The sequence below is a fragment of the Ambystoma mexicanum genome, chromosome 2p (assembly GCF_040938575.1).
Source record: "Ambystoma mexicanum isolate Mex_15411 chromosome 2p, UKY_AmexF1_1, whole genome shotgun sequence".
NCBI classification, from domain to species: Eukaryota; Metazoa; Chordata; class Amphibia; order Caudata; family Ambystomatidae; genus Ambystoma; species Ambystoma mexicanum.
Window position 1 is genome coordinate 1,305,976,399 of NC_090923.1, and position 20,928 is coordinate 1,305,997,326.

A 20,928-nucleotide genomic window follows, 5' to 3' on the forward strand; every position below is an offset into this window, starting at 1 on the left:
TGTTATACAGTGGAAATGCTGAAATGTTACAAAGGCAGCAGGAAAGAAAGTGGTGGTGTCAATGATGGCCTATTTTCGTGAGACTGGGCACATGATTTTCCCTGGGCCTCCACCATAACCATGGAAGAATGGTAATTCTTTCTTGGTTTTGACCGTATTCTTGATCCCGCCCAAACCTTGCCATGGTGGTTAACCATAAAGACAACTATTGTAGAAAACAGCGAGTTTTGAATGAGAGGAAGTCAACACTAAAGGATCTGAGAAGGCCAAAAGAGGAGTCTATTAATGTTCCCACTTTGACACATTCTTTTTTTTTTTTCTGCATCAAAATCTGTTACATGTTTTTGCCGTTTACAATATTTATACAGCATTTTTTTAAATACAATGTACAAAAAAAATTAAATGCACACATATACAAATCTAGAGCCACCTATACTTGTGTATACAACAAAGCTAATGACAGAACATTTAAGTTACTATAAAATCAGTGTCCTCGTTTTAAACATGAACATAGTTACAGTGGATAGAAATCACGTTTTTAAAGAGTTAAGGAACCCATAAATCGTGATCTGAACAAATATTAGGATTGGCAAAGTTCAGGTACAAACACTCAGTCGAAATGACCTATTTCTCGAGTACAAAGTCCATCACTTTGACACCTTTCGATACTGCTATGAACACCACTTTACTGTCTATGCCCTTAAAATGGTATAGGGGCTACAAGTAACTGCAGACATGACCGTGGGTTTACGTCATACCTTTTGTATTATTCACTAATGAACTCTTCTGTAATCAGTGATGTGAGGCTTTTGGCGGTGGGGCATGAAACACTAATGTGCCAGTCTATCCTATGACAGACTAAACCGCCAATACAGGTGTTGAGTGCCTGGCAATTGCTTGTTTTGGCAATTGCACCGCCCATAAGACAAAACTATTGCATTGTTGTATAGAGTGGAAGGAGATTGGGTATGAGGCGCGACATACAGCCTATGCATGTTTGGTTATTTTCCCAACCATTTACCAGGTTAATGCCTATGGCCATTCCCAATCTTTACCTGCCCCCTGAAAACACACCCTCCTGGGATTGTTTTGAGCTAGCTCTATCACGCAGTCGCATCACTTTGTGTTGGTCCTGCCAGTGTTCTTTCAAAACAGTCTTCAGAGAATTCATGGGTTAATTACAGATTTAAATCAACCCCGGTGTAATAAACATTCTTAACCAAGTGTTCCCTCAGCTACTTCATGTATAAGCAGTGTCCTCGCATCTGCTTCTTGTACTGAAGTCCTCTTAAAAAGGAGCATTGGCAAAACCAACAATTTTGGGATGTGTATAGGTGTTCGGCATTGTTCACTTACTGACATCGTGTCCAGGTACTCACGCCATACGTTTTCCAGCTGTTGCTATGTTGTGGCCTGGTTAAACCCTTATGGCAGTGCTTGGCAAATTCCTATTCTGTGCCTAAAATATGTGGCTTTTCCAAAGCTTTTTTTTTTTGGTCAACTGCCCTTTGACTATTCTGTGGGTGGCCTATGCAGTGCGCCACTCCATTAGTCTTTTATTCACTCAATCCAGGGGCGGCTTGTCCATAATAAGCACCAAGGCCCCGACCCGCCTCCATCACCCATTAAGGGCAAGCCAAAGCCAGCCCAGTGAAAGTGCTACTGGGCTGCCTTTAACTGTCAAAGTTTGTTAATCTGCTTAGAATCACATGCTGTGCATAGTATGACATCCAGTGGTCACTGCGGAGTATTGCATTTTTTTTTTTGTAGTCGAAAAGGGGACGTCGACAAGGCGTGTCTGTAACACTATCCCTATAGTGACGTGCAGTGTACCCACAATCCCTCACGCGTCGAGGTCCCTCAGATTGTTTTTTTTTTTTTTTGCCCAGATATTGGTCGCCTATACGCAGAGCTCTTTGAGAGACCTTGCAAAAAAAACTTTATTTGACCTTTGGTCGCCCTTAACTTATATTATTTACATCCCTCCTCCCTCTATTTGACCTTTGGTCGCCCTTAACTTATATTATTTACATCCCTCCTTCGACGTCGTAGCTGCAAAGCTGTTCACCTCCGATCAAGATCTCCGACGACGTTGCCTTCGACGGAGGAGGTTGTTCGGCGTTAGCCGAACACGTGGCCTGGCCTCGACGGCCAAATACAGTAGGGAGAGTGGGGTCGTGGGACATTTATTGTTTCTCTTTGAGAATGCCTTTCCCCTCCCTTTCCTTCGGGGTTGTTGTCACATGCAATCTGTTCCTCAGCTATGGAGAGGACACCCTTTAGGTTTTGCCCGCATTGCAAAGGCAAATTTACCTGGAAAGAAAAGCATAAACGGTGTAACCGTTGCTTGCCCCTCGACCACAAAGAAGACGGCTGTGCGGCCTGTCAGCTCCTTCAACTGAAGAGTTTGAAAGACCATAGGGTCGAGGTGGGCAGCCTACGCCATGTCTAGGTCTGATTCATCACCCGCTGCAAGTGATGAGGAATGTGACAACCCGACGTCCGTTTCAGAAGTCGTAGACCTCTCTAAGGAGCGTTCACGCTCACACCCTGCTTATGGGGGGATGAACACCCCGGCGACAAGGACGCACACAGAAAACACTCCCATAAACGCACAACCTATGGCTCTTCCTCGTTGAAGACGAAGAGAAAATTGGCGCCAACGGAGACGCAGGTCCTACCGGCGGCAGCCTCAGACCGTAAGTCTCAAGCCCCCCTCGCAAACGCGACTAGCGACTGGGCTACCCTCAGACAAGGGCGCTATCACTAAACCTCCAGACGCGCACCGGCAGAGAGCACCCGTCGGCGTAAAGCAAGCAACGCCTGCAACGTCGACGCCGGAGGTACCCTCGACAGACAGTTTAGTTGTTGAGAGCCTGGCGTGGATTATTTCCACTGATAGCCAGAGACCGACGGCGAAAGAGACATCGGTTACCGCTCATAAGGCCCGGGAAACGCCGAAAAGGTCAGAAGGAAGGCAGGAACCGCCTGCTCTGTCGAGAGGGACTCCTAGCCTACCAGAATACTTTTCAGAAGGTGAGGGGAACCTCTCTTCGATGTAATGGGATAGGTTGAAGCGTTTTCTAATGGAAGGCCCTCCCTTTTCTCCCCCTGACCGCTCCGGGGTACCTCAAGAAACCCTAGAGAGACTCCAGTTCTGTATGGACAAAATGGAGAGGTTTATGGAGACTCTGAACCTTCCAACAACCAAGAGATTAAGAGGGGGACCTCGGGAGGATCCCAGGGCCAAGTACCCCAGGCTGTTTGATCCCCCTCAAGAGGATGTAGATTTATATGACCTCACTGGAGAGGACCCCCACTTTCAGGAGGATGACAAATTCTTAGCCAATGAAGGGGGTCAAAACTTAGAGGAGGAAGGTTTTGAAGACAACCCGGATATGGGTTATGGGGGCTTCGGAGAAGACCCAGAAGAAGGTGCTTCACAGCCCTGGCAGTCCCCATCGGCGTTTTCAGACCCTGAAGCCATAAACCTGTCCCCACCCAAAGACTCACCTATTAGGAATACATCTCCTATAGACGATCAACCTACCTTTAATGCACTCCTACGCAAGGCAGCAGCGCATTTCGAGATCGAGACCGGGGAAACTTCTCCTGACATCGGCTTTGTAGAAAAGATCATTAAGGAGAAACCCCCTGTCAGCCAAACCATTCCCCTCCTCGCCTCAATAAAGAGACTAATTATTCCTTCACTATTCACTCCCGCGTTGATCAGAGGGGTCAACCCGAGGATAGAAAAATGTAGTCCTTCTCCATTGGACCCGTTATACATCAGGGGCCACTCTGTACCAGACTCCTTAGTGGTGACACATACCAGGAAGAGAGCAGGGGTCCCGCTGTCAACTGGCGAGGCACCACCAGATAAAGAGGGTAAAAAATTGTATGCCCTAGGAAAGAGGATCACAGCCTGAGCTGCCTTTTCCGCAAGAATTGCCAACAACTCTTTGCTGACAAATTACACAGATGCACAATGGAGCAAACTACGTAAGGACATTGAGGAGGTACCGGAACCCCTACGTACTCGCCTTCTAGCCACGGTGACTGAAGGGACCTTAGTCAACCAAAGCATCATTAAAAATAGTCTGGATGCTGCAGAGACGGCTGGGCGTTCCCTAGTCCAAGGAATCCTACTCAAACGCCATGTATGGCTACGTAATTCAGGCTTTAAGCCTGAAACACAAGCATCTCTTATTAACAAACCTATAGAAGATGCAAACCTCTTTGGTAAGGTGGTGGATGAGGCACTAGAGACCGCAAAGAAGGAAGTTGACACAATCAAGACACTAGATCAAATTTCAAGGCCTCCCAACAAACGTGGTATGGCAACAAACGTTTTTTTTTCGAGGCCAACGCCAGCAGCAGCAGCAGCAACAGCAGCAGCAATACTCTGCAGGTAACTGGTCCTCTAACCAAGGCACCAGTGGACAATATAACCAAAGAGGACAACGTTGTGGCAAGGGAAGAGGTCGGGGTCCCACCCCTAGAGGTTCCCAAGCCACCAACACCAAATGACTCAAAGATCGGGTCCCCTCCCATGCTTCGCCGGTCAGGGGCCGGTTAACATCCTTTCTTCCAACATGGGAGGGTATAACATCAGACCGCTGGGTACTATCACCCATAGCACGCGGCTACTGTATAGAATTCAACAGTTCCCCTACGTACAGACCCCCAAGGGGACGATGCATGTCGCTGGAACACCTCGCCATCCTTCAAGAAGTGGATCAACTACTAGAAAAAGGAGCTATAGAGGTCATGCCTCTATCCCAGGTAACGGAAGGAATTTATTCAGTGTACTTCCTTGTACCCAAAAAGGACTTAACCATGCGCCCTGTACTAGATTTGTACCCAGCGAACAAATTTGTCAAACCTCAAAAGTTTCGTATGGTGACTCTACAGGAGGTAATCCCCCCCCCCTGCTTTCACAGGGAGATTACATGACAACACTGGACATGAAAGATGCATACATTCATATTTTAATGTTACCAGTGTACAGGAAATACCTCAGGTTCATGATAGAGGGCAAATACTACCAGTTCAGAGTGCTACCCTTCGGCATAGCATCAGCGCCGAGAGTATTCACGAAGGTACTGGCAGTGGCAGCGGCCCACCTGCGCAGGTTGTCCATCAGAGTATACTCTTACCTCGACGATTGGCTCATAACAGGGGATTCTTACGAAACATGCTTCTCAAACACCCAAAAGACTAGACCTTTTGTTTCAACTGGGCTTCTCCATCAACGAGAAGTCCAGCTCAGACCCCAGCCAGATCAAACAACTCCCAGGGGCTCTAATTCGAACAAAGGGCGGCCTTGTCTTCCCCTCCGAGAGGGTCCAAAACATGCTGTTTCAAATCCCTCAATATGTGGCCGGTCGAGAGGTGACGGTACGCAAAGCAATGCGCTTACTAGGAATGATGGCATCATGTATTTATCTGGTACCTCGCGCGCCTGCGCCCAATGCAAGAGTGGCATAACAGCCAGTGGACAATGGGACGATCTAGTGGTGGTCTCGCAGGCCTTGGTTCTCTCGCTACGGTGGTGGTCGAAGGAAAACCTGGTAATAGGGAAACCATTCGCCACCCCCACAGTGGAAGCCACTCTAGCCACAGACGCATCCATCACAGGATGGGGGGGCTCACCTGTCCAATCAGACTGCTCACGGAGTCTGGACTCTGAGCGTAGCATCCAAGCACATAAACTTACTGAAGCTAGTAGCTGTGTTCAAGGCACTGAAAGCCTTCCAGGCACACCTACAGGGGAAGACCGTGATGGTCCTCACGGACAGTACCACAGCCATGTACTACCTCAACAAGCAAGGGGGCACTCACTCTCCAGGACTGTCCAAGCTGTCCCAGAACATCTGGAAGTGGGCTCTCAAACAGATGTTCCTACTGTCACAACATGTACCAGGGGAACTCAATCTGCTAGCAGACGAACTCAGCAGAGACTTCCCTCTGCCCTCAAAGTACGAATGGCAGTTACCCGAAGACATTGTCTTCGACATCATCTTCACACAATGGGGATTCCCAGAAATAGATCTGTTCGCAACTCTGGAGAACTCACAATGCCAAGATTACGCCTCCAGGTACCCCCAGAACCAATCCAGGGGGAACGGTCTATCGATACCATGGTCAGGGAAATTTGTTTACGCTTTTCACCCCCAACTCCCCTTCTCAACAAGATAGTGCACAAGATGCACCAGGAACAAGTTACCATGATACTGGTGGCCCCTATGTGGGCCAGACAACCTTGGTTCGCTCACTTGATGGAGATGTCCCTATAACTTCCCTGCCCGTACAACATGCTGTCACAGGACAAGGGCAGGACACTACATCCATGCCCTCAGACCATGAATTTAGCAGCCTGGCTCCTGAGATCATAGAATTTGGACATTTACAACTCCCGCAGAGATGCATGGACATTCTCAGGGAGGCTAGAAAGCCTAACACTCGTCACTGTTATTCTAGCAAATGGAAAAGATTTGTCATCTGGTGTAGGGGAAGGAGCATCAACCCAGATGACAAATTGTTCTGTACCTGACTCACCTACTAAACTCCGGCTTGGGGTTTAACTCTATTAAAGTCCATTTAGCTGCACTTTCCGCATACACTACTTCCCAACTTAAAGCATCATTGTGGAAAGTCCCAGTTATTAAAGCCTTCATGGAAGGAGTGAAGAAGATCCACCCTCCCATAGCTAGCCCCGCTCCCGGATGGGACCTAAATGTGGTCCTAACCAGGCCCACGGGGTCTCCCTTTGAACCCATGCACAAAGCAACACTTAGACCTCATTCTTAAGACTGCTTTTCTAATAGCTATTACCTCCATTAGGAGAGTAAGTGAACTACAAGCGCTCTCTGTACTAGACCCCTTTTTTACAGTTCACAAGGATAAGATGGTTCTACGCACACATCCTAGGTTTGCACCAAAATTTATCTCTAAATTCCATGTCAACCAGTCAATAGAACTACCAACGTTTTTTCAAAATCCTTCAAATTTAGGTGAGAAGAGCAGTGATGTTTTATATGGAAAGAACTAGACCACTGAGAAAGACTAATCAGTTCTTTGTCTCAGTGGCAGCAGGAAGAGAAGGAGATGCAGTTTCGAAATCCACTATTTCTAGATGGATTGTACAATGCATCACTCTGTTTCTCTCTTGCTAAAAGAGAACTACCCTTCAAGCCAAGAGCACACTCCACTCGAGGCACAGGGGCTTCCATAGCTTTCATTGCAAATGTCCCTCTTGAGTCCATTTGCAAAGCGGCAACCTGGAGTTCTGTTCACACCTTTACAAAACACTGTCTAGATGCCCACTCTAGAACTGATTCCCAGGTGGGACAAGCAGTATAAAGACATCTTTTCTCTACTGTTCCTTCTCAACCCACCTCCAACTCTGGGTACTGCTCGCTAGTCTATGCACAGCATGTGATTTTAAGCAGATTAACAAACATCAGAACACAATGCATTACTTACCGTAAAAGCATTTCTGAGAGTTGTATCTGCTTAGATTCACATGCGCCCACCCTTCCTCCCCGCTCGGAATGAAGGAACATAGACTTTCTTCTATATCTCTCTCTTCTGTACTCACTCACGTCTAATAGGCTCCCTCAGGGCAGAAAAAATACAAAGGGGGGCGTTTTGCTTTCCCAGCCTTGCACGACCCTGATTGGAGGTCGAGGTGCAGGCTGGGGAACTGCGGGCCTAATTCTACCTATGCGCTGCTCCTGCCCGTCCCTGCACATTTAGGCCTCCCTGGTCGGCGTTCAGAAGGTGCTCCGCCTCCCGTGCCCCAAGGAACAAGGAAGCTCTCACTGCTTCCTGTTCATGTGTGGGAGCCAGAGAGCCATATTAGTAGGCGGCATCCGCACTGGGGCTGTAGCTAAGGATGGAATTTTTACATTTTTTTAAATTATATATGTGTGCATGCAAATGTTTGTAACTTGTATCGGTGCGAAAATGAAGGGAGAAATTAATGAATCGATTTGTGTGTGAATGAGAGGAATAAATGAATGTGTACAAATGCGTTTGTGCGCTAGGCCTGCTTCGGATGTGCAAGGGGAGGGCATATCAGCCAGAACACTGCAAGTTTTGCTCCCTTAGCACAATTTTACAGATGAGAACAGACCAGTCCACTATGCCTTCCTGCAATGTATTGATCGTCGAGTCCCCTTAAAAGTACAGCAACAAGGCCCCAGGTGATATTTGTAACTAATTTGTGTGTGTAAGGCATGGTTCCAGATTGTAATGGAATTATCGATAGATGTGTCCTTTCTTCAGACCATGGTGGATTTTTTTGAGGGCCCCTGGGTGAATTTCATTCAATGATGCTTCAGCACACTCTGAGCCTATTGGCATGGCAAGTTTCAGGGATCGATGGAGACCTTCAGGCATTTAGAACTCTGCTGCCGAACCAGGGGGAAAATAATGGGCTGTCCCAGTACTTGCAGGTCGGCCTTAGGAGTTTTGGCTAGTTGCTGTAAACCGCGTTGGAATCCCTTTCAAGCCGGTGTAGTGCAGATGGTTAATGTTTTGGCAAAGATGGCACAAACCTCAGCTTTTCATACATTAAATGTATATAGGTCAGCAACTTCTAGTTATGATTTCGTTGAGGAATTACCTGTGAGCATCCCCTGATACAGAGAGTATGGAAGGTCATTAAGATTGCGGTTCCTCAGTTGCCCAGATATTCCCTTTTTATGATGTGAATTTGGTACCGACTCCTTGTCCCTGTTGGTAGCTCAATGAAGAGTCTCTCAAATGTTTTAGGCAAGTTGGTCATTTTGATGTGATGGATGGCCTTCCAAAGAGTCTTGGGAAGTGTGGGTCTTATATTTACCAGGTTACATTTCTACACCTGTGGGGGTGCCTTTCCATATCTTGAAATGATTGAATGTCCTGCTTTTAGGGAACAACCTGATCTGTGTTGTTGCCTGTTTGAAGAACTATAATGGACGATGGGCTTGAAGATCAAGGCATGAGCTTTTTCCATCTTCCCAGAAGCTGTTTAAACCCGTTTCCTCAGCTTCTCTAAGCTAGATGGGGCAAATGTGTTATGACTGTAGCAGCACTGGATATCTTTGTATATGGGGCTTACCGTTCCGGGCTTGTGGGGTGCTGCCCGTCGGACTAGGGGAACCTAATGGGAGCCTTTGTGCATTCCTTAGAATACAGATTAATCCTAATAGATTATGATGGACAGTTGTGATTCTACTAATAACATAGGAGAGTTTCATCTCTCCCCGACCCTCCCCAAATTACTGTGTGTATTTGGATTCTGTCTGGTGCCTACAAGGGGATCAGTCATTCATTTAACTTGTAATTATTATACTAAAGGCTGAGTTTTGGATCTTGAGACCGTCTTGTTTTCTGACAGTGGAGATAAAGATTTGGTTAATGGCAAAGGCAAAAAGAGCTGTTAGAAGGGAAGGACTAAAATGAAAAAAAGTGATAATGGAAAAGAGTGATAATGGATTGAACAGTATCGAGGGGAGGGCCCAAGTGAAAGGCGCTGTGGGAGTAGTAGTTCTTACTTTTCATGTGCCCGTTTTTTTGCTGCTTAAATACAAAAAAGACCATAGTGCATAATACGTACCTCTGCCATTAGTAGAATCCCGATGGTCCATAATCTACTAGGTCTTTAGGACTAACTAATCTGTGTTCCGTGTTCTTGAAATTACTCAGCAAAGCAGATATCCTAAAGACCTTTTCTTTCCCCTTAGCTTTCCTCTGAATGCTAGTGAGTTTCCAGTGAGTAGAGTCTCGTTTCCTTTTGAAAGTGCTGTCAAATCTCAACACCGGCAGTCATTTTCGTTTCTTTATGTAAGACTACATTAATGCGTTTTTGGAGGCTTTATTTTTAATACACTGTTTCTTGGCATTCATTTTGACAAGCTTGGATTATTTTTGATAGGAGAAGATACTTTGTTCCTTTTGAATTTCGGATGTTCTACTCTATACATGGCTTTAATTTGCTGCCTTGCAATTTAGGGATCCTTGGTGCCTACATCTTTCTTTTCGATGTTTGTAACAGTTCTGGCAAAATCTCCCTTGTTGAGAGAAAGTGCATTAGACAAATGTTTCTGCAGCTTCTCCCCCTTCAAAATATATACAGGATTTTTAACTGAACCAAATCTTGGGGTCTCATAAGTTTTTCAGATGTTTCACTCTATAGGTGCTTTTCTTTAACTGAAATCATTCTACCCCTCTTAGACATTGTTTAATTGCCAAGCAAAGCAGTGACTCGGCTTTGCCTTTGTATTCAGAAGAGTAAACAAGGTTGTCCCGTCGTGCTCAGAGGAGCCTTTGAATATCAGAAATGTAGCTTTCGAAGAGATTTTATTTTCTTAGCCCGAGTCCAGCAGAGTTTTCAGTAAACTTTGGCAACTCTTTTTAAGTGTTTTCAGTGGTCAAGCACAGAACAGGAACATGCTTATTGCAGTAAGGGGACCGTGACGCACATCCTGCTCTCTGTGCCAACTCCTTGCCAGTTTGTCTATTCAAGCTTGCTGTGCCCGCCGGGGGTGGAAGGAGTGTTGGATTTGTCCATGCTGCAGTGTGCAATTGTGGCACAGCCGTTAATCGGCCTAAATATTGTGTTGAGCCATTTATTTAAAGAGACTGGTGTCTGATGCAGTGAGTGAACCTTTTACAGTAGCCAAAGTACACGCTATAGGTTATGTCAACAACTGATAACTTTGTCCTGACTTTTGCATGTGCTACTGGAAGAATCCGCCTGAATATTGACTTGATGCCCTTAAATGCACCTGAAAGCTGCTGCTACTGAGTGAGTCTAGTAAACCCAGTGAAACTGTGTCATCTGACTGTCTGGGCCTGAAGGGAGTGGAGCAGTCTGTATGCCTGGGCGAGGGGTGGAAGGAAAGATGCAACTTTTGGCGAACAGTCCTATTATGCTGTCTCTTCTACCTGGTCATGTGACAATTTTTCTGAAGGCATTAAAACTGACATTTCTCTTTGCAAAATTCCAAATGCTGGCTTTGCCATATACTTACACTGGGCAACTGGAAACTGGTTTGCCACTCTTGAAACTGCAATCGGTTAGCTTGAATCCATTATGATTGCATTATGTTTATGTGGCTTGGTTCTGTACTGTTGCAAAGTGAAACTAACTTGTAGTGTTTAAGGGAACAGACTGGCACCTGCAGCAAAACTCAAAATATTCATACTTTTTTACTTGAATGACGATGTCCGATATACCAAACGCCCTGGTATTTGCTACTCATTGGAATATTTAGTCAATACTGTGCTGAGTACCTGGCATATGGTGGAACCACCCTGGCATATACAATCTATTCTGATCTGGCATATACAGTCGATTATGATTTGGATTAGTACTTATGGCCAGTATCATTTCTACTGCCATTTCATTTAGCACTGACTTTCTCCCTGCGGGGTAGTTCTACACTATATCCGTGATGTGGCACACATCTTTTTCTACTTCGTATTTAGTGTTCGTTGGATGCAACATTGTCTAATTGGCACACATCATTTGATGCTATGATGAAATACTTGTCTTTATGACCCTCACTCCTGTTTCTGAATTTCTCCTGTCTGCCCTTCAGAACTCGTTCTATTCCTTTGTGAACATTGATGATTTTTCAGATACAATGTTTGTTTTTATTATAAGCCTTTCTCGTATGCTATACTGGTAGAAAATAAAGATAGTTCAGCCCAAATTCGGGACTTTTGGCAATCCTAATGTTAATTTCCCACCTTGATGTGTATTAGGTTTTATGACAAACTGGTTTTGTCATTTGGGTAACCTACAATGCGTTAATTTAATGTTTTCCTAACTTGACCAGTGCTTGCCCATATTATCCTTATAAGCACCCCTTACCTAATTGCAGTTAAAAATGCAGTGATCGTGTTACATGCCTGCTTGATTGGCCATGATGCCCTTACAGATGTCATGTCACTGTATGCCCTTTTGTTTTGCAATGTAGCCAGCTTGCAAATGGATAGGTTGGAGTCGAGGTTGGCGTGTTTGGCTCTGTGGTTGTGGGGGTAATTCCAAGGCATGCATGAAGTGAAATCAATATTTTGACCTTGGGTAATATTGTTTGATGGTCCCTATTCTTTTTTGCATTAATGCCCCTTCCCTCAGTGTTCAGATTTTTCAGGAACAGAGCACAATTGCATCCTTGGCACTTATTTTCAGTGGAGCTGTTTAGTATATTTTGTATTTATTTTATTTATATAGCGCGCCTGGCCCATAGGCATCTGGGCGCATATCTTAGGTTACATTCACATGGTATACAACATTGTAAATTTACAAAGAGGCATGTAGGGTGAATCACAAAATGTACATACAGTGGGCATCAACGTGAGTCATGTAGCATAAATACATCACAGATATAAGGTGTTGATGTAATAGAAGTCAATTACAGAAGATAAGGAGTGTATATACTTAGATTGAAGAACCTTTGAAGAACCTGTGAAAGGGGGTGCAAGGTTATACAGGGAGTTCGGTGTGCCAGATTTAGGCATCGTGGGTGACCAGCAATAGCTTGGCTTTGTGCTTAAATGAGTGGAAGGAGGGTTTGATTCTAATAGAATTAGGCAATTAATTCTGTCCTGTATATCTGGCAGGGCCTTGTGACTAGAACCTGTAAAACGAAATATCCTTTGTTCCAAAAACACCTATAGGTGCCATGAAGTCCTGCTTCCGCGGTTCACAAGATATTTGAAATATGACTGCCAGTTAAGATGTATTTTTTATTTTCTGTGAGTAGGAGTCCCCCAGCGCTCTCCCAATCCCTGACATTTCCTTCAGAGTGGTGAATTTTACAAATCCAGTTTCTACTTTTTCTATTTTATTCTGAGACTTGAAAAAGTGAAGGCAGGATAATGTTTCTGTTCTTGTTCCCTAATATATGGGCTAGCGTACACCCTACTGTACATTATAAAGGCACTTCAAGTTCTCAAGGAGTTTAGTGACCAAATAAAGGAACTAGGCTCAAGGAAGAGCTCCAAGATGACTTGTTATGTATGGTGGGGCACTTTATTCCTTATAATGCATGGCCACACACTGTTGTGTCTTAATACCTAATCTCTTGCATAATATAATGTACAATTTTCCCTTTGCTCTTCTGTTATCGATATAGACTGTTTGGATTTTAAAATAGTCAGAACTGAAGCATAATTGATTACAGAGCAGTTGGGATGTCACAACTAGGCAGTAATATTATTGCCAGGCTTTTATACATGTATTGCAGGCTGTTTAAAAGTTTGGAAGTATTTTAACTTCCACACACATCGAATGGCTCCAACTTTTCTAGTCTTTGAATTGTGGGACTTGGGGCCCATATTTACAAACTGTTTTGACATGGGGAAAGTCCCATTGACTTTTTTTGTTTCTGTAAATCGGGCCCTTAGTCAAAAAGTTAACAGAGCGCAGGTCCCAGGCGCAGACTTGATTTGAATCGTTTTTCCCAGCCAGAAGTCTCTGAGCCATATCTTCAGCATCGTTGGACCCTTGGAAGTGTTGTCATGGGTACATCCGAATGATTGCATTGACCCTAGGTAATTTCTGTCACGCAGATAACACTATTAGATCAACCACTTTTGTCTTAACATTATTTTTCTCTTCAAGATGTCGGTCCTGGGCACTCATCCCCCACCCCCCCCCCCCCCCCCCTCCCCTTATAAACAGTTTCAACTATGCAAAGACTGCAAGTATCAGATGTCACGTCCGTTTCTCGCCAGTTGTGTCCGGTTCTAGAGCATGACCGTGACTTCTTCCATGCCCTCAAAGAACCCGGAGGCAGAGAGAAACTATTTACACTGCGCTTTCATATACCTGATAAGTGCCCAGTGGCACTGCTCCACTCTGCCCCTGGCTGTATACCTGGTGTCTGTACACTCTTTAGAGCCAGCCTACCCTTCCAGTATGGAAGAGAATGATTCATCACTACAGTGTCAATGTTTCCTATTCCACATCTCTATATTGTCGGTCGTTAAAGGGGACCCTACAAACTTGTAAGTTGCTCTGTGATTGGACAGAGAATGTGAGCCTGAACCCCACCAATGCCCAACTTTATGTGGCTCCTTCGGAAGTGGGTTTGAAAACCGTGCATTGCTTCTACAGGAAAGATTTATTTCCCCTCTCACCCCAACTGCCACCCCCATCCCCTTTGATTTGGCACCCCTCGCCAATGTTGCCTGAGCTTTAGCCAAGTACACTTAAATCGTGTATGGGGCGCAGTCTACCTACCGTCATAGGAAGGGAATTGAAAGGGTGGCCTGGGGTCTTCATATCTCAAGCAGCTGTTTCTCTGAACCAAACCATAACCCTTAGCACCTAGCATATGGCAGCGACTTCTCTGATCTGCCACTTTCAGATCCCTGTGGGAAGATGTATGAGGGCAGTGTCCAACAGCACTGCGGTAAAGTGAAATTGGATCTGTCTGCAGTAGGCTAATCGTAGGAGCACAGGAAGGACAAGGGGTTACAAGTTTTGTATTTTATTTATTATTATTTTTTTTATACATGTTTGTCTTTTTTTCGCTAGCCTTGCTAGGCATCCTAATATTTGCTATATGTAATTTCAGGTTTGTCTGCTATCGATGTCTGATTGCTCCCTGCACACACCTACTATGATCCAATGCACATTACGTGCCAACTATGCAATTCGCATATGGCAATTGAAAACGTCGGCACACCACACCTCTACAACCAGCTTACATGCCCCACACTGGATCAGTGCATTGGAGCAACACTAGCACGAGTCTCCCATTTGGACACACATACCTCTATTCTCGACACACCTACAAACTGAGCTGCAAGCAGAGCTCCGAGTACTCCTGGTCTGTACTCACCTACAGAACAAAGCTAGCTTTCATGTTACCCTCTCTCCCTGCTAATCCCACACATACACTTCTATTTCAGATCCACCAGAGTGCATGGAGACAATACAAATCCTGGCGGAGTGCGGTGTAAATCTTAGTAACCTAACATAGAAGCAAACATAAAGTGGAACACATTACCTGTAAAACATTGATTTAATAACGTGACCCTGCTCGAAATTTTAATTCCCTGCACTGGCGTATGCGTTTCTTTATATTTTGTTTATGGCCTTGCAGATAAGAGCCGTGCAGTACTGAATTCCTTGCATACGACTTCCTGCCGCAAATGGGCTTAAAGGGAGAGGCCCTTTATTTTTCACGCAAAAGATATTTCCAGCTAGGTGTGGTTTTCTTTGTTGCTCGTTTCCCGTGTGACCACCATCTGATGACGGCGTCTCTGGGACTTCGAAAGCATCTGAATCTGCCATCTCTGCTTAATGTTTTCAGTTACTCCAATGAAAGCTGATTGGATTGTGTTTGACTAAATGTTTTAAGGTAATTAAGGGAAGCTGAATGGAGGTTCGTACTTTTCAGCTCTCTGTATAATGTTACCCTCAGCTCAGATGGTTAAGACTTCTATTTTGTTGGAAACCGTTTCCTAAGGGCTTACTCCATTGCCCAATGGGTGACATGAATACAAGAATAACTGACCTTTTTATTTAACTGTAAAAGACCACTAATAATTGCAATAACAAGCATTTCAACTGTCTATTTTTATTGTATGCATTTGGATTCAAAGGAACAGTTAATATACATTTTGGTTTGCAGGGTGACATAAAGACGTACCTTTGTAATGAGCAGGAAATCAGCCATGATGCCGAAATAATGCTATTGCAAAGAATGGCATGCGAGATTGCTGCCGGAGTTGCCGTAATGCATAAACATCATTTTGTGCATAGGTGAGTTTATTCCCATGACCACTTTCCCCACAATGCTCTTAATGGTCTCCCATCTTGGTGGTGGTGTGAAGGGACTGCTGACATGCCTGGGTATGTGTGGAAGGTGGCACTGTTTGAGCGGGTTGGGGTGGATGGAGGGTGATGATTGATCATGTAAGGGGAACATAGGGGATATATACAGGTGAAGGTGTGACTAGAGTGGTGATATGCCTGTCCGGGGATGAGGGGTGGCTTGAGAGTGGGGAAATGCCTATGGGATTGGGGTTTAATAGGAGTGTGTCTGTTGGGGTATTTTGAATAGAATGTATGAGGAGATATGCATCTGGGCTATGGCTAGAGGGTGGATATGTGCCTTTCAGGGGGTGAGTTTGTAGTGACTGGTGGTCCGTTGGGCTACATCTGATTGGGTGGATGGGATTGAGGATATGCCAATGTGCATTTGACCCAGATTGAGGCTAGGTCTTTGCGAAGTTGGAGCTAAACTTTAGGAGTCAAGGAGTTGTTTGAGGATGGGACCCGAGCAATACAATATCCATGTTGCCAACGTACTAGTAATCTTTAATTTGATCATTAACGGGTAATCCAGTATGTTCGTCTTTATTGAACATGCAGCCTAAAACCAATATTCCTAATCCCCTTCTGGATATCATTACTACTGATTTGCTGACACTTAAATCTCCCAGCTGCTTATTATTATTATTGCTGAATCTGCCTTGTAGTTATTGCTGCAATCCCATGGCAACCTCAGTAATAACTTTCCCCCTGGTCAATATTGCAAATTCTGCTTCACAATCCTTATTTCCAAAACTGTAGTGCTTGCTAATCATGCCTAATTTAATTATTCGACATTAAGGGACCATGAAGTGGGTGGTCTTGGCCAGTTTACTTGAGAAAAATATGCTTCAAATACAAATGTCCTTATTAATGGAGTTTCTTTTACAATTTTTAAAATGTTAGCCTGCTTTATTTGTGAGCCCTTAATTTGAGATAAAGTGGAAATATTTCACAGCAATCCATAGTTTGTGTGAACTTTTCTGTTTGGAAAGGTTTGCAGGGCTGCATTTACGTCGTCTCACCTTTCTAAGACTGTCATTGTGGCTCAACATGGGGAGGTTTGGGCCAATATGACAGGTCATCTGTCCCATGGCATTTTTAAATCTCTACTTCAGTACCACATTTTTTGATCCTTAATCCTGTGGACAAAACAAGCGTGAATTTAGGATTTCACTCATACAGGAACTGGGGCTGTCAATTGACAGTTACTCAACTGCTCTAGAGTGAGGTAGCCTATTATCACTGGGTAGCGCCCATCCTTGGAACAGACTTTCAAGAACTTTGCAGTGCGTACTTCTGGGTTGCATTTTATGATGAATATCCTCCTATTCTCCTTCATCTGGAGTTTAGGGCCATCTGTTGAAATCAAGAAGCAACTGTTTTGCCTCACCCCTAGATTTATGCTCACGCTCATAAATGAGGCATTAAACACCTATTGGTCCTGAACCTAGCCTATACATATTAGTTTGCGTTGATGCTTTAAGTCCGCAAATGTGTGAAGGCAAGTAAAGCCCTGCATTACGTGTACTATGGACTGATCATTACTACAAAGCTGTACTTGATTAAGGGAAATAGTTATTGATCTAGTGCTGGTTTTCTCCAACTTCAAAGCACTCTGTGTCATTATGAACACCTATTTTTGATGCCCACTTTTATGACCTCTGGCAAATGACTGGCTGAGGTGGGGCGTTTCAAACACATGTCACACAGTATACTGTTGCTCCCATGCAAAGCGCAGTGACCTTGAGCTATCTCCTGGCTATGAGAAATGAAAGATAAGAGGTTAAAAAGGCATGTTTTACTCGCTTGCTGATTATATCTTGTTTGATTTTTGTTTTTTTCCACTTTAAATTGGATTAACCATATATTCAATCAATAATATTCCAATCAAGCCATGTTTCTTTTAATACATTTCTAATTTCAATTGGAATGACAGTCTACAACTCGCAATGTGAGCACCTGAGAGGTTTCCGGCCTTCACCTTTGTACTTGACAGCAGATTGTGTGACTTGATGGAACATGTATCTGTGCCAGCCACCACGCACCTGCCCATTGAACATGACCACGCATTCATGAGATGCAGCCACCATTCAACCCCTAGATAGCACTAATGTATGCATAGTGTTCTTGACCCCGCAACTGTTTGTAGCTGCCGCCATGCAACATGTGGCTGGCACCATATACTTGCCCACCAATCTATGTAATCACTTTATGCTCTTACTGTAATTGTCTGAAGCTATCATCTATGTATGTAATCTTCTAACTGCACTTATGTAACTAAGCAAGCATTCTTAACAGCGCCACGATGCTCGAGGGCAGTAGGCTCTTTACAAATTCAAATAAATATCTGGCTTGAGTAGGTCACAAGTCTGACCTGAAAGGCTATGGTGATGAACACTAGGACTTAAATACTGGCCTGGCTGTAGACCAGTGTATGATTCGTTAAGGCAAATAAATACAAATAGGTGGGTGTCCATTGTGCTCTTAAACACCAAGCATGTCCTTTCACGTATCTACACTAAGTGAAAAATATCCCTACTTTGTTCCAGAATAGAGAGCGTTCTATGATCAATACAGCTAATGTGTATAAAAGTAAATTCATTGCAAAATACACACTACATTATAAACTGGTGAGCTGTTTGAGGAAAAGCATATTTAGTCTGTTTCAGATTGTGTGCAATATGCTTGCTTCTAAACATACATATCATTGAGGTAATCCTAGTTTGAAGAGGTTTTACTGTTATTTGTGCTAGGTTTTAGCCTGCTAGCTTATTTTCCTGGCAGCTTTATGGCATTCAGATTTAAAAGGTGCTCAAGTCTCACAAGGGGCAAGTAACGCTGTCGCCATTAGCCAAGTTATTGATTTGCCTGAGAGCTTGTACACAGGATCCCCCTCCCTGCTTCCTTATTTTACACATTGTTGTGCCTTCCTTTTCAGCGACCTAGCCCTGCGGAATTGTTTCCTTACATCAGATTTAACTGTAAAAGTTGGTGATTATGGAATAGGATTCAGTAGCTACAAGGTAGGTTGCAAAGAATTGCACTCTTTAACTTATGCTTTTTGCTTGAGATGAAATTTGCCCACCACAATAATTTTGTTGTTCAGCTGAACTCTTTGCCATTAGGTCAACCAAGTGGGTGTTACTACCTCTGTATCTAAAGGAAATCGATTATATGTTTAATTGTCGGTACAACAGTCTTCTATCAGCCTTAATAGATCAATTGGGCTTTATCAGTGTTTCAGTTTTTTCACTGAAGATTTGCTATTGGCCAGACATGGATATGAAACCGGTCTAATCGTAGGACACTGGAGGTCAACGGGGAATGCAAAAGCAAGCATCACTTTGTAGAAAAAACAATCTTTACACCGTGGTGTCAGCCCCCATTGGCGCCCCCCCCCCCTCCCCTTGTCGTGTACAGATGATATATCTTGGAAACCAAAACCTGAGCAGTCAGTGAATAATAGTCCAACAACCTTTTACATTTTTGGAAACACAGATCAGTTTATTGGAGCATACATACAAAATTGGGGGCAGCCCCAGCCCTAAAGCACCATGGTTCATGACCATCTATACCACAAAAAGGCCTAGCCCCCAAAAAGAGTGGGGCAGCTTCTGACTGTTCCGGTGTCCCCTTGCCACCACCATGCATGTCGCAAGGTACCTGACATACGCGCCAGATTGGTGCACAGTGCTTCTCCCTCGGGCCACTGCACATGAAGGTGGAGTCTCCAGTGTCCATAGGGCCAGTGTCCATAGGGATCCAGTGCCCGTCATCCGACGTTGGCTCGGGTGCGGCCATCGGGAAACCGCCCACGGTTCAAGCCGTGGCAAACTCCTGCCTGGCTAGGACTGCCCCTAACTCCGCCTGTGACAAGAAAGGAAAAATGAGTACAAGGTAAAGCCAGCAAATTCACACAAATCCCTTCAACCACTTACATCTCGAACTCTGCTGTAAACGAAAAAATAATACAAATTGAAGAAATGAAAAACATTTTTAAACCTTTCCCCCCCTCCTTGACACACCCCTAGTCAATGGTTAAAATTGGAACAAGCATACCCCCTGCCACCGGCACCATAAAAAACCTGCCCTTTGCACCCACTTACACCTCGATGTTCACTGAAAAATGAAAATGGAATACGAATTGAAGCCTGCAGGTCTTTTTTAACATCCTGTCGCTGCTCCCACCCTACAGTCTTCTGAAGGATTCAAATTTGTACCGTATGCAGCAAGCAATTTAACCCACCTTCCTTTGAACTTGCACCTCGCTGTAATCTGAACCTGTAATATTAGAAACCATCAGCAGTATGAAATCCTTTGGAACTATTTCCTTTACCCCCACTTGCCCCTCGCTGTCGGTTAAAATTGGTCACTAATACCCCTACGGAGAAAGCCAACCTTTGAAACGGATTACCACACCGCTTCTTACACTCCGGTCCTCCGTCCCCCCTCCTCCAATTCCTACCTCCCTGTCCTTGCCTACCTCGATCCCATTAGTTCAAGTGAACTTTGCATTTCCTTTGCCCTAGCTAGGTCTAATTTTACTAACTTGTTTGTCTCCTCCACATTGTTGTAGAAACCCTAGTAAGATTCTTGCATGGTGTATGTGTAACTTTTAAAAAAAAAAAGTTTTCGGTTTGCTGTGTTCGGTCTACAAGAAGATGTTTGTAAGGATTGTCATTCTCGCAATGAACTGCTATTCTAGTTTAATCCTTAAACTGACTACATGGGTTGGCGAATTCGTATAGAGTACATGTTCAACTTTTTTGATAGTTTTAAAAGTGAACAAATTGAATAGTTTCATACATTTGTTCATTCTTTTCTTGGCTAACACTTGCCACAGCTATTTAAATTCTTTTTTTGTTTTTTTTGTATAGGACGACTATATAGAGACCAATGAAAATCGGTTTATTCCACTTCGATGGACTGCACCAGAACTGATAACAAGCTTTCAGGGTAGAATGGTCGTAGCCGATGAAACAAAGTACAGCAATATCTGGTAAAAATAACATTTTAATTATCAGCCTTCGACAAGATACCAACAATTGTATAACAAAGGTCCCTACCGGTTTTAAATGTTGCCTCTAAATGCAGTGTGC

At 44.2% G+C, this 20,928-nt stretch overlaps 1 protein-coding gene across 1 annotated transcript in view; it reads left to right on the plus strand.

Moving 5' to 3' along the window:
• Nucleotides 1–20,928, plus strand: part of LMTK2 (lemur tyrosine kinase 2) — a 471,403-nt gene that overhangs the window by 243,403 nt on the left and 207,072 nt on the right. The window contains exons 7-9 of the mRNA XM_069645647.1: nt 15,645–15,775; nt 18,768–18,852; nt 20,707–20,828. Of these exons, the coding sequence (XP_069501748.1) occupies nt 15,645–15,775; nt 18,768–18,852; nt 20,707–20,828 (338 nt within the window). The remainder of the gene's footprint in view (nt 1–15,644; nt 15,776–18,767; nt 18,853–20,706; nt 20,829–20,928) is intronic.